The sequence below is a fragment of the Miscanthus floridulus genome, chromosome 8 (genome assembly GCF_019320115.1).
Source record: "Miscanthus floridulus cultivar M001 chromosome 8, ASM1932011v1, whole genome shotgun sequence".
Lineage (NCBI taxonomy): Eukaryota > Viridiplantae > Streptophyta > Magnoliopsida > Poales > Poaceae > Miscanthus > Miscanthus floridulus.
The window spans coordinates 85,076,875-85,094,199 of NC_089587.1; the positions used below are offsets into that span (position 1 = coordinate 85,076,875).

The following is a 17,325-nucleotide window of genomic DNA, read 5'->3' on the forward strand; positions in this document are numbered from 1 at the left end:
AGAGCTCATGATGCCGGTGGATGGAGGTATGAGTTTTAGTGCAGCAACATGGCGTAGTTATTCAATAAGTTGCTATTGGGGATACGTGGTATGCCCATGAATGCAATCGTTCAATTCACTTTCTATAAGCTTGTTGCCTGGTTCAATGATAGACACGCTCATGCATTGCAGTTGTGGAGTGATGAAGAGATATGGGCTCCGAAATCAAAGGCACACCTAGAGAAGGCAAGAGAAAGGGCTAGCACACATGAGGTTACATGCTTTGACCACGCCATAGGGACTTATCAGGTCGAGCATAGGGCGGTACAATGTCTGATGGTGAGGTCCGAGAGTCGAGGATACATGTGGTTGTCCTCCAAGATTTCAAGTGCACTTGTGGTAAACCAAGGCAGTACCACTTTCTATGTTCTCATTTGGTGGCAGCAGCTAGGCATCGCAACTATAAAATCAAGAGGAGGATGCCTCACGAGTTCAGTGTCGACACACTTGTGCACACATGGAGCCCCCGCTTCGTGCCTTTTCGGGACCCTAGAGAGTGGCCTCCATATGATGGGCCGAAGTACATTGTGGACCCAGTTTACCATTGGAACAAGCGTGGATCAAGGCAGAGGACGAGGCACATGATGGTTATGGATCAGATACCTGGAAGAACGAGGCATGAGAGAGAAACTCCATTTGTTACTGACCCCGAGCAGTACGAGTGCGGCAAGTATGGTAGACTTGGCCATAATTCATGAAGTTGCCATTGACATATTAGTGAGGTGGGACTATTGGTTGATTTTATTATTTTATATTTGTCGTATTCATTTAATTAATTATTCATGTATCAATTTATGCTTGTATTTGTGTCAATTACTTATACATTTCTAAGTTCATGTTTCATTGTATATTGAAATTCTAATTCATTCACTTTTTTCTAGGATGGAGCAATTCCACCTACTCGACCCGACGTACGAGGCGACCCACCGAGGACATCTCATAGCACTAGGGCAGGTAATAATCTTTAAGTTTTGTTCAAAATTTGGTGAGCGTACGTGTGTTCGTGAAGTAACAGGAGACTTTGTTTTGTTCGATGCAGGACCTTCCGCTCCTTTGTCCTAGAACGCACAATGGGTTCTTGGACATGCGGTACGATGACAGGTACACTCCTTTCCTACAAAGAGTTGCCCAAGTTCAACTCAGCGGCCATAACTGCATTGGTTGATAGGTATTAAATTGAATCATTGCCTCCATTCATGGCCATTTGTTCATGTGATTGACTTTTTGATAAGTAATCTTGCTTTGTCTTTAATATAGGCGGCGGCCGGAGACTCATAGCTTCCACCTATCTTTCGGGGAGATGATAGTCACGCTCTAGGACTATCAGAAGATGCTAGGCCTAAGGATTCATGGCAACCTAGTCACCGGGCAGCGCAGGTCAGAGGGCTAGAGAGCATGAGTGGAGGCCTTCCTTGGGCGTGAGCTTGGCAAGCAAGGGGCTCGCACTTCTAGAGTTCCCATCTCCTGGCTACGGGAAGAGTTCGCATAGTGCCCCGAGAAGGCAGATGAGGAGACAGTTGGGTACTACTGTAGGGTATGGATCCTACACCTATTTGCCCGCGTTCTCTTCCCCGACGCCATGGGTGATAGTACGTCCTGGATGTGGATCCACTGCCTCAGTGACTTGGACCAGGTGGGTCACTATAGCTATGGCTCTGTAGTCTTGTGTTTTCTATACCGGCAGCTATGCGAGGGGTGTCATCGGTCTTCATCCAACCCATCACTTGGTGGATGCGTGTACCTGTTACAGCTGTGGATGTGGGCTTGTCTTCCAGTTGGTCGTCCAGAGGTTCTGGCTCGTCGTGAGTGGTTCCAAGGTTAGCCTCCAAGTCGGCAACCGATGTGGGCGTACCTTTGGGACCAGATTAGGGTTCCATATGCGAGGTTAGACCGGGCATACATTGAGTTCATGAACAAGCTAGACACGCTGACGGTGTCTAGCGTAAGTAAATTTTATTTTCTATGCTGCTTTGACAATGATTAGTATACCATCTAACATCCTTTTTGGACATGTTGCAGGTGGAGTGGGAGCCGAACGGTGGAGAGGGCGCACTTCCTTTTCAGTTGAGCAACGTTTGTGGGTTCGACGACAACTTCTATAGGATGAGGTGCCCTCTAATCTGCTTCTATGCTGTCGAGTTTCACCTGCCAGATAGGGTTGCACATGAATTTGGAGTGAGACAGCTTTGGCCTATGGCTCTGTTCTCGACTAGCGTTGACTTACACAATTAAGTGTTTTGATATTTTAAATGTCTCATGATGGTCCATTTCTATTAATATGGTTACATGTACATGAATTCAAGTAACGATGACATACGTGCTGGTTGGATCGTCAGAAGAACAAGAAGATTTTTGACTGGGAGAGGCACCACCAGTCCTTCATTAAACAATGGGAGAAGATGCACGACAATGTGGACGGCAACAACGAGCCGCACACAAACCGTGAGTTTAGGCGGTACTAAGCTTGGTACCAGTGTGCTACACATTGCAGGCTGAGGGTATAGTGGACAGAAGATGACTACACTGACATCGAGTCCTCCGACGATGAAGACACGGCGTATGACCAATCGACTCGTACAGGAAGGCTGGTGGAGGCAGGACCGATCTTAGACAGAGTGATAAGGCAGTTGCCTTATTTTTTTACGTTAAGTTGCACAACAGTACATTAGGCGTTCTTGACCAACATTAGGAGTTATCTATTTTAGTTAGTGCCATCTTCGAGCTGTATCACCCATATAATACATTAGATTCTTGTACAAAAGAAAACAAAATCTATTGCTATCTGTTCAGAAGTATTATTACTGAGAACTTTGTTGTAGGGCAATACACTCAAATGCTCAGTTGAAGAGATTGAGCGTATTCGGCCGAGAGTCAGTGATGACTACATACTTGGCTTCCTGGACGTAAGATTAAAAATATTCTTTCAAACATATCATTAATACGTTAGATTCTTTAAGTTAACATAGTTTTGTACAACAGAGGTTGTCCCATCGTCTACGCCGTGTGGCTGGTCGTTGTGGTTGCAGGGCAGACACGACGCAAGATGTGTACGTTCCTTCTACATGCAGAGGAGGCTTAGGTTCCTCTAGCCAAGCAGCTACAGGGGACGGGGACGAGGACAAGGAAGACGACGACAACGACGACGTGGACAAAAGGCACGAGGAGCTTGGCCCCTCTTAGCTCCATGATGCTCCCTCGACTCATCCTACACCGCCTCTATGCACTAGGCGATGCCATCCGCGTGATCCTTACACTCCAGGTACGAGCGCTCTAGGTCACAAGGGTAAGGACAAGAGTAGGAGGCAGTGAGGGATTTGGTACCTGTTAGTATGCACTATTATGGATTTTGTATTTACTTTTGTATAACTATTTGGGACTGTATGGATATTGTGGACTATTTGGACTGTGCATGACATATTATGTTGGTTGCGATGTTCGTTGTGGTTGCATTTTGCTCCTTGGATGATGAAATGTTTGGAATATATAATGATGTCTCTGTTTGTAACTGTGGATGCTCACAAAACAAGGGAAACCCTTGCGCTTTTTTTCTGTGAAACATTAATCATACTATACTGCTACAAAGACACAAATATAGTACAGAGATTAACTATAAATTTATTAGAATGTGTATAATCCAAACATACCATACATATGCTTTGTAGATGAATCTAGGGTTACCAAGCAACAGTGAATGAATCTATGCTTTTTAGACAATAAAAATAGACTTTTCAGATACAAGGACAGCAGTGATTTATCACATCACTGACATAGTACTGGCATGCAAGGAAGCACAACTCCACTCTATCTCCACCATCCATCTTATGACTGTTTGATCCAAGGGCCGAGGTGAAGAGGCACACGAATCGCTGGCATGGCACATTGAGAGGCCTCCATTTCTCCTCTCAACCTATAAATAACCACTCGCTCCCTCTCATTCACACACACAACAAGAAAGAAGAACACTCCTCAGTATTTTATTTCGTTGTAGTACCAATGTCTGGAGGGTCGTCCAGAGGAAGAGGAAAGGAGAAGGGAACTACCATTAGGTGGGAGGGTCCTCTTGGTCCCGATTTCTTTGAGGAAGCTCTTTATGAGAGGTTCCTAGTTGAGAGCAAAAGTGATTTCACTAAATAGGCACCACTGAGAGGATACGATAAACGAAAAGAAGAGTGGCCAAAATGCATGCATGGTGAGGACTGCCTAGTGCAGATGTTCACCGAGGGAATAGATGGAGGTCATCGTTTCTTCAAATGTCCGCGAGCATGGGTAATTGCTATTACTATTAGTTTCTTCAATATGTTCCTCTTGTATATAACTTACACGACATACTTATTATAGTCTTCCTTGGCTGAAGACAACTGTGGGTTCAGTAGGTGGGTCGATCCTCGACCTATTTATCCATATGCGGAGTACATCTACTACCTATAGGACCGTATCTTCGATCTAGAAAGGGAAGTTAGCAGCAGTTACAAGGACGACAGACAGGACGACAACAATAATGGTGCTGATTCACAGGAGGCACTCTGCAATGATCCATATTGCACCTGCCCTAACCACAAGAACAAGGGGCCTCCCCCATCACCCCCGCCACCACCACCAACAACAACGGGAGGCTACTATAGAGAAGGTGCAACACAATTTGCTATGTGGCCACACTACCAGGACGACTTTATGTTATTCACATGCCACATCTATGTGCTTGTTGTTTGGTTTAATTACCTAAGGCATGTTAGGTTTACTCGAATGAAACTTTGTACCTAGGTTCGATACATGTTCTCACATGCCATTTCATTTGTTTCGTGTGTTGAATTATATAATGTCGTACGTCATTAGGTTTTATTTGCAGCACATGTTCACATTTCAATACATCCGTATCATTAAGTAGAATAGTAAGACCATAAATAATGAAAACAACCACATAATTAAAAGTTCAATACTATGCCACATTACACAATATAATAATACTAGAAGTACGTGCCAACAGTAGACATAGGGGTAAATGCACTTCTAAATCCTTAGTTTGAAATGTACTGAGTAAGCAACTCATCATCCGAGTACCAGTCCTCTACTACAACCCTGTTGCCATGACTAGGCTCACCCGTGTTGCTTTGACCTACCTATCACCTGTAGTAAGCGGCCTCCGCATCATCTAAGGCCACTGCAGCCTGAGTGAAGAACGCATCGTTATCCTCCTCCGCCTGTAAGCCCACCTCTGCTAGACCGATGAGCTCGCTCAGTGTGCCAGTGTCTTCCTCTACCTACTCCGCCTACAACCCCGCCTCTGCTAGAGCGATGAGCTCACTCAGTTTGCCAGTATCGTCCTCAGCCTCCTGCACCTGCAAGTCCATCTCTGCTAGAGTAATAAGCTCACTGAGTCTGCTAGTGTCGTCCTTATCCTCGTCCCTCTCATCAGACAACACAATCGGTGATTGAACGGTGCGACCAACTCACGATCTATGCTCATCTAACTTCTTCTCCTTATACCTTACACGAGCCAGCTCTACGGCATGTTCCTCGCTGCAACCAATCCCTTCATGTATAAAATGCAACAAGTTAGCAACATGATTATATTATATTTAAAATCATGCAACAAAAAAAATACTTTGAAGCACTCACTGCCACATAATGCAACAACATGCTCGTTCAAGACCTGCATCTGTACTCTTGTCTCCTCCCTTGCCTCATTCCTTGCCCTCTCCTCCTCTAACGTCATCCGTCTCTCCAATCCTCATTTGTTAAGCCCAACATCGATCGGGTTACAAATACCGCGTTGTCTAGCTTTTCATACATCTTTTCTTTGTGATGTTTAACGAATAGGTTGACGTAGTCAGATCCATATCCCCTCTTCCGTGCAATTACTTGCCTCTTCTTCAGTTTATCCAAGAACTTAGCTTGACCATCATAACATTCCCACCTGCATTTCATAGTGATCTGTTCAAACAGAAAATTCTATCATATATGTCTTAGCAAAAGAAACAAAATACGATTTCATGTTTACCACAAAAATAACCAACCTCATCATACTCAACCATATGGCCGCAATAATGGCCTATTCCAAGCTCCGAAGGGACTAGGCCATAGTTGGATTTAACACCACATTCGCACATGACAGGAGGTGCTTTGTAAATTACCCTTTCTTTCTTCTTTTCCTTAACCTTTCGTGGTTCTTCCGGCCATTGGTTCTTAGGACCATACAACCACTCCTTGAAACGACACTTCGCCATTGAAAACACCTAAATAAGGAGACATTAGTACATGAACACATATAGCTCAACATTTCAACACATACACACTTACTTCATGCTTGTTTGGACACACAAACTCCAACGTATTCTCAGGGTTTATCACAGCTCGATCTCCATAATCGCACAGAGGAGGTTTCTCGAGTCGTCTAACTGTGGCTAGGTGCTTCTCCTTAGCCGTCATTGGCGGAGGGTTAGGGGGGGTGGAACCCACCGCTTGAAGTGCTCATGTGGATGTCTCCCTCTAAACCAATCGTCGAAAAGGAGGTACCTAGGATCAAACTTGTCTACACCGTCGATCCACTAAAAGAAAAAACACCTCTCATGGTCCTACACAACGAGATTCCAACATAATATTAGTAGCACACTTACACAAATAAAGAAAAAGGATAGTGGAAACAATTTCTTACATTAAAACGTCTGCATGTGTGGAACCAACGCGCCGCTGTGTCTGGATGTTTCGATTGAAAAACATGGGCCGGGAAACCACAGTCACAGTTAGGGACAGGGAGGTCAGAAGGGACGGGGCATCTTTGCTAGACGCGTCGGGGTATAATTCTCGAGGACGACCCTGTTTTCGCCAAAACTCCTCCCGAAATATTTCTTGCATCTAACAAAACGGATGTAATTTAACAAACATAAATCAAAACATCATAAATAAATGTCAATGAGAACCATAACTACAATACAACTAATTTCGTTCTAAGAACCCAAAGCAGTTAACATTAAACCATAAACCTAGGGTTTTCCATTTGATGCACAATAACGAACCCATAACATAACTACATGCGCCTAGGTTTGCTAGCTTTTCCACGCCTTGGCATCATCCCACGGTTGTATAATACATATATTGATGGATACAATGAAACCCTAAGTGATGACGATTATTACGTTCAAATATTCGACTAATACATATCGAATCGATGCGAAAAAATTAGGAGGGGAGCGAGGATACGTTGCTTTCGAAGATCTATGACTCAAATCAAAGTTCCCAAGGTCCAATATATCGATTCGTGAGGTAGCGTGAAGTGGGGAGAGAAAAAACCCGAAAGGGAGGAGAAAGAAGAGAAAGAACGCTCGGGGGTTGGCCGGGGTTAAATTGCAGTGAGCTCGGCGCTAGAGTGACTGGCGCCGAGCTCAGTGCCATGTCATCTATCATGTCCAGGAGCTCGGCGCCAGAGACGCTGGCGCCGAGACGTGTTAGCTCGGCGCCAGCACCAATGGCGCCGAGCTAAGGGTCCATTTTCTGAATTCTTTCTGCCAGGGATCTATTTGTGAGAAACTTTCAAAAAAATGGTCAAAATGTTAAAAATTCGGCCCGGGGAACAAAGAAATATTTGCTGGGAAGTTATCAGGAGCATTGAAGAATTTTAATTTATGAAGCCATGTTTCTAGAAGAACGGTGGAGTACTACGTTTTGCTCTGTGCGTATTCACTTTGTCAGATCCAATCATCTGTATTGCAAATTGTAGATGGAGGATTGGCTTTTTTACACGTCAACCCATGCAACCAACCAAACATGATCATGTACCAAATCGTATCATTCCATACGACCATCCTAACAAAAAAAACATGTGTCGTGTCATCCTATTCAAGTAACCAAACAATCAACATGTACCATTTTATCCAAAATGACCTCATCCATAATCTAGGGGACGGTACTGTACCGGCCTGTCAGCACAACGCTTTTCATTCGCTTTGTTAAATAAATACGTATGACACTCCTATTCCTAATATATACTCCGTAGTAACTGAGAGCAGCTTTTGCTGTTTGCTGAAGGTGTTCGTTCGTTGATAAGGAGGACGCCCCGCCCCACGTCCGGAGTGCTGCGTCTGCTGTCTGCAGTTGCAACTGTCGTCGTTTGTCATCGACCACCGCCGGCAGCAGCGAGCACGGCTGCCGGGCTGGAGGACGGTGCCCATGCCTCGCGCGGCCCCACACCAGCTGACCTGACCCTGACCAGCAGCAGCGACTGCCGAGTGCCGACTGATGGGGCCGCCGCGCGCTGTGCCTGTGCGTGTCTCTTCACTTTGCGTGGGGGAGTCCCAGTCACTCTCACCAATCTGTCTCCGGGAAAAGGAAAACAAAAACCGCTAGTACGTACTTGTAGAGTCTCAAACAGCGTATCATATCAATCGGCAGAGCAGAGAGATGAGGTCGTCGTTGGCATGCAATGCAAAGCTGTCTCTGCCTGTAGGCTTGTGCTTGGATACTGTTTGGTCACAAGGCAATGTACGTATGCAGATGGCCATATATATATATGGAGTGAGTCCTTTTCAGCTCCAGGAAATGTACCTCCTTCGTTGTCTTGTTCTCGCGCCCTGTGTACTCCGTAATTAAACTAGCGCAACAGCGTGCTGTAGTGTGTGCCTGCTGTGTGGTGTGGATGCGGTGGATAGATACTCCTACTACACGTCCAGAGCAGCTAGGTGCAGGTCCTACTAAGCCCTGTAACTCGGCCGTCAGATGGTTCCTAATCAGGGTTCTACTTCTAATGTAGTCTAATCTAAACGCCATCCAATCCAATGATACCGCCCACTAACAGTAACAGTGTAGCACGCCATAGATAGCTAGGGGACTCTACCGTTACCTGTCAGCATCACAACGTACGCTTTCATTCGCTTTGTTAATTATAATTAAAGAATGAGAGCAACTTTGCTTAAACACTGAGACGACGAGCAGGCAGGGCCTGATCTCATCTCATCTGAGAGCTTTGTCGGAGCTGGTGGCATTCAGCGAGAAAAGGTAGCGGTAGCGGGGGCATGCATGGCGCGCGCTTGGACTGACATGACGCGGCAATGACCACTCCGACCGACCGCCAATCCGCCATGTGTTGCTTGGGCGCATGCATGCACAGCGACAGCGATAGCACCCATGTGGTGTGGATGTGGACCGACCTGTGGTCCGTGCTAGCTGTGCTGCGCCTGCTGGGCTTTCTTCGGTTTCTGTCTCGCGTCGCTGGTGGAAATCGGAGAAACTAAACTGTTGGTATCATATCATAGAAAGAAAGAAAGAAAGAAAGAAAGAAAGGTGCGGTGCTTGTGGTCTCGTCGTGGACATGCAAGCATAGGCACCTGCGCCGATGATGATGAGCAGCGTGCGTGCCATCGTCGCTCTCTTTCTCTGGGCTGGAGGTGTGAGAACGGAAAGCGCGACCTGCCGTGCCGGGGGCATGTGTGCTGTGGGCGCCGTGTGCCGAAGTGGGCGACCCGCCCGACCGTCATCATCGTTCATCAGGCAGGCGGCGCGTGCAGCTGCAGGTGCAGGGCGTCTCCAACACTCTGCCTGAGAAGTGAGAAGGAAATGCTTGCCGACGCAAGTGCCGAGAACGAGGCGGGATACGGGCGGCCACCGCGAGGAATCTACTCTCCTCCCCGGCCCCTTTCAGATATGCCTCTGCCCGGGGGTTGTCGTCGTCGGCTTCGGTTGCGGGCGCGCGCACCGCGACGCACACGGCGCCGGCGGCAGCCTTTTCTTTCGCCGGGACCGAAAACACGCACGGGGCCGGGGACCGCGAGCGAGGTGGGTTGTGAACTTGTGACTGTGTTGTGGGGGCGTCGTGGGATAGGTGGAGTGGGGCAAACCGGCAAGCCAAAGCATTGGGCAGCAGCAGCTAGCAGGAACCGCGGCCGAGTAAAGGCGCCCGGTGCGGTGCTGGCCCGGCCGGGCCCCGGGATGCTGGAGCCGACGCCGGCCGCTTTCCGCTGCCGCAAAGCAGGCAGAGCCGCAGAGGCAGGCTTCCGTCGCCCCCTAGATCTCACTCACTGTGGCCCGCCTGCAGGCCGGTCCCTCGCCTTCCTTCCTGCTGCTCCCTCGCACTCGCAGGCTCGCGCACGGCGCACGCACGCTCCGTCGTCGACTCGTCGGCCTCGGATCTCTGTCTCTGCCGGGGCGAGGCCGCGAGGGCTGCATTTGCATCGGCGGTGGGCTGCCCTCTGCCTGCGGGCTGCAACATGTTGCGCCGCTCAGGATAACTGGGCTGGGCCCTCGGGTACGCTGGGCCGCTCTTGATTGTATCCGCGTCACGCGTTTCAGAGAGGAACAGGTTTATTTGCCCTCCCTCAACAATCACATAGGTTTTGCTAAAAAAAAAAATCACAAAGGTTTGATTTATCTTCCTCACTTAGGAATTCGGTTTTCTAGACTCCTTCAACTATTGAAACCGTCCGATTTATCTCCTCGAGCGGTTTGGAGAGTGGTTTTAGCTGATGCGGCGCAAAGTTAGTCACAGAGGAGGTAAATCAGACTTTCACGATAGTTCAAGAAGATCAATTAGATTTTATAAAAAAATTGTAGAAATAATTTTCCAAAACCATTTTGTCCCTTAGAACCCCTTAGGTATAATTTTTGAATGCTTGAATGAGCCATATTACAGGACGAAGGGAGCCGGCATGTAATCTACTACATGTTTCCTATAAAAGGTAGAAATCATGTTGTCTTCTTAATGCATTAAATTTATAAGTGTTATTTTGTTCCACACCTATGTAAAAGGTATATAAATGTTCTCATCTCATTTTATTAGACTAGAACAATTAATGTGCATAAAAAATCGACTTGTCATTTAGCTTTTGAGCCATGTTTATTCCTTACCAATGTGGGAGGATTTTTTTTCATGTTGCAATGTACAGATATATTTGCTAATCTAATGCTAAAACAAGATTTTCCGAAAATTGCGGTTGGCATTCTATCTTGTTTGTTAAAAATTACATGGCCTATCGATAATATTCGGAGAAAATTAATTTTTTGGCCCTAAATAAAGTTGTGCTTAGTTTTTTGGCCCATTTTTCGTTTGAACTTTCCTATCTGGACCTAAAATTAATTTCATTTAATTTCTTGGCCCTTCCGTTATTTGTAACGAGGTTAACTTGTATGTGAAATTACTTTTTTACCCCTGACGCCAAATGTAACAGATGGAGTCTAGAGCCGCCATTGGAGTCCATGTGATGAGGACATACAGCCTTATGGATTACCCAGGTTTGGTTGGAACACTTTTAAATTTCATTTCGAATTAAAACTTAATTTTGAGCATGTGCTTTGTTAAGGAACTTTTGATTTTACCTACAGGTATATACACTGATAAATTTCTTGAAATACTACTTTACATACCATGAATATAGATGTTTTTAGTCCATTTTAAGGCTAAACACCTAAGGCTCGAATATAACGTTACGAGAAGAATTTTTTAATTTCAATTCAAAACTACAAGAGGTATGATGCAACTCAGTCGTGGCATAACTTTTATAGCATGACTAAAAAGGCTACTTTTGAAAATTTATTAGTTTGATACTTCCTCCGTTCCAAATTATAAGTCGTTTAGACTTTTTTATATATCCATTTTATTACGTATCTAGACATATATTGCATAGCAAGATGGATGTATAAAAAAAAGTCAAAATGACTTATAATTTGGAACGGAGGGAGTACATGCTTAGTATAAAAGCTTGTTTTTTTAGGTTATTCAAATAAAAAAATTTCGGTTTCCTCTGCCCTCGTTAGGCCGCCGCCGCCGCCTCGGTGCTTTTTAGTGTTCGTGCTCGTGCAATCCTGTGAACTGCGAAGGCGGCACTCTCTCCCCCGCGGCCCTCGGCGTCGTCTCGTCTTGATCTGCCGCTATTCCTTTGCTAGACGGCCTGCTATTCGTATTTGTTAGATTAGAGTTATCGCGGCATGTCTTCATTGAGTTCTCGGAAATCGCCCAGCGGCCTTGGTCGTGTGTAGCAGTACGCGCCGGTGGCGGAAGGTTACCGCCGCCGATTCATCCCCGTGGGCGTCTCTGCACGAGGATTTGGTGAGCCTAGTCGGATGGCGAGTGCTAGCCGGTGACTTCCAGGACTACATCCTCTTCCGAGCCGTGTGCCGCCACTGGCGGTCTAGCACAACCTGCCCGCGCGGCCACGGCATCGTCGACCCGCGCTTCTACCCGCGCCGGTGGATGATGCTACCGGAGGGCCACTGTCAGCGGTAGGCAAGGAATAGAAGTAGATTGGGAAGAGGTTCAGACGAATAGCACAGTAACCAGGCAGGAAAGGTAGGCAGGAAGGACGAGTGCTTGATAGTTTAGAATCTGATTACAATTTTCCTGATCTCCTCTCCTCTCTCTGGTAGCATCTATTTACAAGGCTTTTCGCCCGTAGGTGCTCACAGGCACACTCAACACCACTCAGCACCAGCTAGACGAACGTTGGGCCGGCGAGCGCGTGATCCAACCCAAGGTACTTGGGCCGCTTCTTCTGATGTAGCTGCCGTAGATGGCCGTTAACACCCCCCGGTCCTTGGAAACCTGCTTGTCCCCAAGCAGGAGCTCTTAGGAAGGCTTGACGCAGGTGAAGTAAATTCTCCCAGGTTGCCATGTCCGATGGCCAGCCGGACCAAAGGATCAGGCCTTGCTCCACCGAACCATTAGCAGTAGGAATGACACAACGCTGCAACACTTCCATAGGAATCCGAGGCAACTCAATGTCAGCCGGTAAGGATGGAGATACCTGAATAGGAGGAAGAACCGTAGCTTTCAATTGCGAAACACGAAACATCGGGTGGATAGCAGCTGAACTGGGCAACAACAACTTATAAGCCACAGAACCAATGCCCTCCATGATCTGGAATGGACCATAGAATTTGAAGGACAGCTTCTGATTAGATCGAGGGGCCAGAGAAGACTGAACATAAGGGTGAAGCTTGACAAACACCATATCACCAACAGTGAATTGACGTTCAGAACGTTTCTTGTCAGCTTGACGTTTCATACGTTATTTGGCTCGAGCGAGGTGCCGACGGATCAAATCAGTCATAACTTGACGATCTTGAAGCCAAGAATATAGTTTAGGTATAGGCACATCATCCAAGACAGATATTCCAAAATGAGGAGGTGGGTAGCCATAAAGAGCTTCAAAAGGAGAACAGCCAAGAGCAGAATGAGGAGTAGCATTGTACTAGAAATCTGCCAAAAGCAATCCAAGCGGACCATTTAGCCAGGCATGCATTGACAAAACAACGTAAGAATGTCTCCATGGTCTGATTGAGGTGCTCAGTCTGACCATTAGACTGCGGGTGGTAGCTTGAACTCATCTGCAAAGAGACATCGACCAAACGGAATAGCTCACGCCAAAATTGACTGGTAAAGATACGATCCCTATCAGATATAATGGCAGTTGGCAGACCATGCAAGCGATAAACATTGTTGAGAAATAGCTTAGCCACCACAGAAGCTGTAAATGGATGGAGCAAGGGCAAGAAGTGGCCATACTTAGTGAAGGAATCTACCACAACGAGAATGCAGTTAACATTACCAGAGCGGGGCAACCCCTCAATGAAATCCATAGATATAGTTTGCCAAGCAGCGATAGGTACGGGCAGAGGTTGAAGGAGAAAGGGCAAATGAGTGCGATCGGGCTTAGCCTGTTGACAAGTAATACAAGCTTGAACAAAGTCTCGGGTAGCAGATTTCATGCCACGCCACTGGAATATCTGCTTCAACCGAGTATAGGTGGCTAGAAATCCAGAATGACCCCAAGGCGCTGGAATGGATGGCATGAAGAATTTTCTGTTGCAGTACCTTGTTGTCCCTAATCCAAATACATGGACCTTGACGGAGAACACCATCTCGTAGAGAATCCGGGCACAGCTGCAGAATCAATGGTTAGCTTCGCTATCATCTCTGATGACATAGGATCAGCAGCATACCCTGACACCACCTCCTATATCCAAGTAGGGGCAACCATAGAAATAGCAGCACAGGATGAATCATGAAAACTCTTACGAGACAAAGCATCAGCTACTTGGTTTGCAGCACCAGGCTTGTATACAATGCGAAATTGGAGACCAACGAGCTTAGAAAAGAGTTTCTGTTGCCATGATGTATGCAGACACTGGTCAATAAGTTGGACAAGGCTCTGCTGATCAGTAAAAATGGTGAATTCAGCATATTGAAGATAAAACGCCACTACTGCACAGCCATCAAAACCGCCATGTATTCCTTCTCATAAGTACTCAGCCCATGAGAATGGGGTCCCAAGGCTTTGCTGAGAAAAGCTAATGGATGACCTTTCTAAGTAAGAACAACACCAATACCACTGGCACTGGCATCCATCTCAATGCTAAATGGCTTGGAGAAGTTAGGCAAAACAAGGACTGGTGAAGAACTCAGGGCCTGCTTGAGTGCTTGGAAGGACTGATCGTGGGAAGAAGTCTAGATGAACAAGGTGTTCTTTTTAAGCAACTCAGTCAACGGTTTTGCAAGGACACCAAAATGGCGGACAAATTTTCTGTAATACCCGGCTAGACCCAAAAACTGCACAAATCTTTAACTGTCTGGGGAGTACGCCAATTGACCACAACCGCTACTTTCTAAGGATCAGTGGTGTCGGTGTTTCGGACCGGGGGGTCCTCAACCAACCAGTGAATTTGAACTATGTGCCCCTAATCCCAGATGGTGATGCAAAGAGACATAAGGTTTATACTGGTTTAGGCAATCGATGCCCTACGTCTAGTCTGAGAGATCGATCTTGTATTCCTTGCACCGAAGTGCTCATAGTAGGGGGTTACAAGCTAGGGGAGAGAGGAAGCTAGTCCCAGGTCTCGGCAAGGTGTCATGTGGGCCGTCTGAGACGTTGCTCTCAGGCGGCTAGGATGTGTGCATGTGTTACAATGTGTTCCTCCCTTTTCCCCCTCCTTCTAAGTGGCCTAAGTCCTCTCCTTTTATAGTTGAAGGGAGGACAAGGACAGTACATGTGTTTAACTATGCGGCGTCGTGCCAACAGGGGCGGCATGTCCGAGCCCTATGGCCTGTTCCTATGGCGGTGTGGTCGTCGGAGTGGTCTATCCTTGGATCACTGGGGCGGCATGCCAGTCCCATCTGATCCTATGTGTCGTGAGAGCCCTAGGACTGCCTCGGAGTGGGTGCGGCGGAAGATGTGCAAAGCGCTGTGGATGGACTGTGTACGAGGCTGAGGCTTGGTCGGTGCCGAGGCTACACTGTAATGGGGGGTCTCGGCGGGCACGAACCCCGAGATAGACGAGGCCTTGGTGCACAGTGCCGAGGCCCCGAGTTGGTGGTTGATCTGGTGCGTCGGCTTGGAGGCGGTGATGACCCGGGACAAGTTGCCCGTGCGATGTTGATTTCGAGGCGGGGATCGCGGGACACAGTGTAGTGTGGGCGCTGATCATGGGCGCAGCGTCAAAACATAGTGGCCAGTAATCCCCACCATGCCCTGTCTCAGCCGTTATGGCGTTGATGCGACCTCAGGTCTCGTCGGCCATTCTGTGGCATCGAGCCCTCGTCCGACGGAGATTGCGGGAGTGGTTGAAGTATTAATGAGACACGACGTGCTATCGGGAAGGTTGGCCGAGGCGGGGGGGCGATGGGCTATGGATGAACTGGCCTCGAGCGATACGAAGAATGAGGCCTCGCGTGAGACGGAGATCAGACTCCTTGCTGAGGCCTTCCGCGAGAGGCCTTGCGCGACACGGAGAATGCACCCCCTGCCGAGGCCTTCCGTGGGGAGCCTCGCGCGAGGCGGAGATCGCATTCCCTACCGAGGCCTCCTGTGGAGAGCCTCGCGCGAGGCGGAGATTACGTCAGGACGCCGAGACCTCCTGTGCGAGGCTCGAGGCGAAGCGGAGGGCCTGGTGGGCTCGGACGTGGCGGGTGAGGGGCCCAAGGCTTACCTTCTTGCTTTGTTTTTTGATGAGACTTAAGTGACCCTTTTGATGTTCGCTTGGGGTACCCCATTCTATGGTACCCGACAGTAGCCCTCGAGCCTCCGGGGGAGTGCGTGCACTCTCCCGGAGGGTTTGCTGAGGCTTGGTTTATTCCCGCTCCATAGGAATTGGGTTTTGTTTTTTGAGGTTCCGGTGGGTGCGCACGAGCGCACCCGCCGAGTGTAGCCCCTGAGGCCCTGGAGGAGTGGAGTTACTCCTCCAGGGGCTTTTTTTATTTTCATGTTTGAGCGAATGGTTTTTATCGCATTTGCCGAGCCCATAATCGCAAGTTCGGGTTATGGGGGTCTCGGCGAGGCTGCAGGAAGAGCCCTCTAGCCTCCACACAGAGCGAGAGGTTTGTTAGGGGCCCCCCTGACTTTGGGTACGACCCTCACGCTTCCTTTCGCTTGGAAGGAGGGGTGGAATGTGCCAGGCTACCCTCGATGGGCATGAGCGTGGACACTTCCGGTGAGCTGTTATCGGGTGAGTCCGAGTGGAGGCCTGTACCCTGTTCGCTAGGGGACGGTTAGCGGTCCAGAGACGCACTCCAAGAGTACCAGAAGGTTTCTCTAGTGGGTGCCGAGGCCGTTCGCTGGGCCTCGGTGGCTCGGTGCCTCCCTACGATGGGATCCCATTCGAAGACTTCCCTGCCGGTCTTGGACATGACTTAGGACGCCTCGACCAACTGTTCGCTCGGGCCTGGGCCATTTGTAGGCTCGCCCCAAAGTCATCTCTGACTCTGTTGCCCTGGGGCGGCTATCAAAACCTCTTGGAGGCCTAGCCTTCGAACCCCTTGTTGACACTGTTTTTTGCACGTGTCAAAATTATCAGAGTGGGCTAATCGGTAGGAGGAAAGTTACTGTATACGCTGACGGCCGATGAAAATCAGCTTGTAAAGATGGTTGCCGATGAATGGTGGTGATCGATGGAAAGGTTGATTTAGACTTGGGCGTTGCCGATAAGGTTGGAGATGTTATTGTCGATGTCGATGAAGGAAGGCTTGAAAACTACTGCCAATGAAACAGGAAGTATGCCGATGGAAAGGAGGTCGGTGAGAATTCCATCGTAATTGAGGCGGACAGGGAAATAGATAAGAGTTGATTTCCTTTTCTATATTTAGAGTATGATTCATGTAAGAGTCGCGTGTTTCCTTAAATATGGACTTGGTGTCCTAGTCGTATTTGGTTATGTCTCTTTAGATCAGGGTATAAATATAGATTGAGGGGCAATGTAATGAATAATGAAGCAATATCAAAACCAATTTTTACTCCTATTTGCATCTACTTACTTTTCGGCGACTTCGTCAATTTGCATATTTTTCCTTTTTATGAGTTCTCATTGATTCGG

The 17,325-nt window shown here is 47.8% G+C and overlaps 1 protein-coding gene across 1 annotated transcript in view; it reads left to right on the forward strand.

Annotated features, from left to right (window-relative positions):
- Nucleotides 1-1,618: 1,618 nt before the first annotated feature.
- Nucleotides 1,619-17,325, forward strand: part of LOC136469513 (uncharacterized) — a 46,158-nt gene continuing 30,451 nt past the window's right edge. The window contains exons 1-4 of the mRNA XM_066467680.1: nt 1,619-1,672; nt 1,815-1,856; nt 2,059-2,147; nt 12,001-12,243. Coding sequence (XP_066323777.1) covers nt 1,619-1,672; nt 1,815-1,856; nt 2,059-2,147; nt 12,001-12,243 — 428 coding nt within the window. The remainder of the gene's footprint in view (nt 1,673-1,814; nt 1,857-2,058; nt 2,148-12,000; nt 12,244-17,325) is intronic.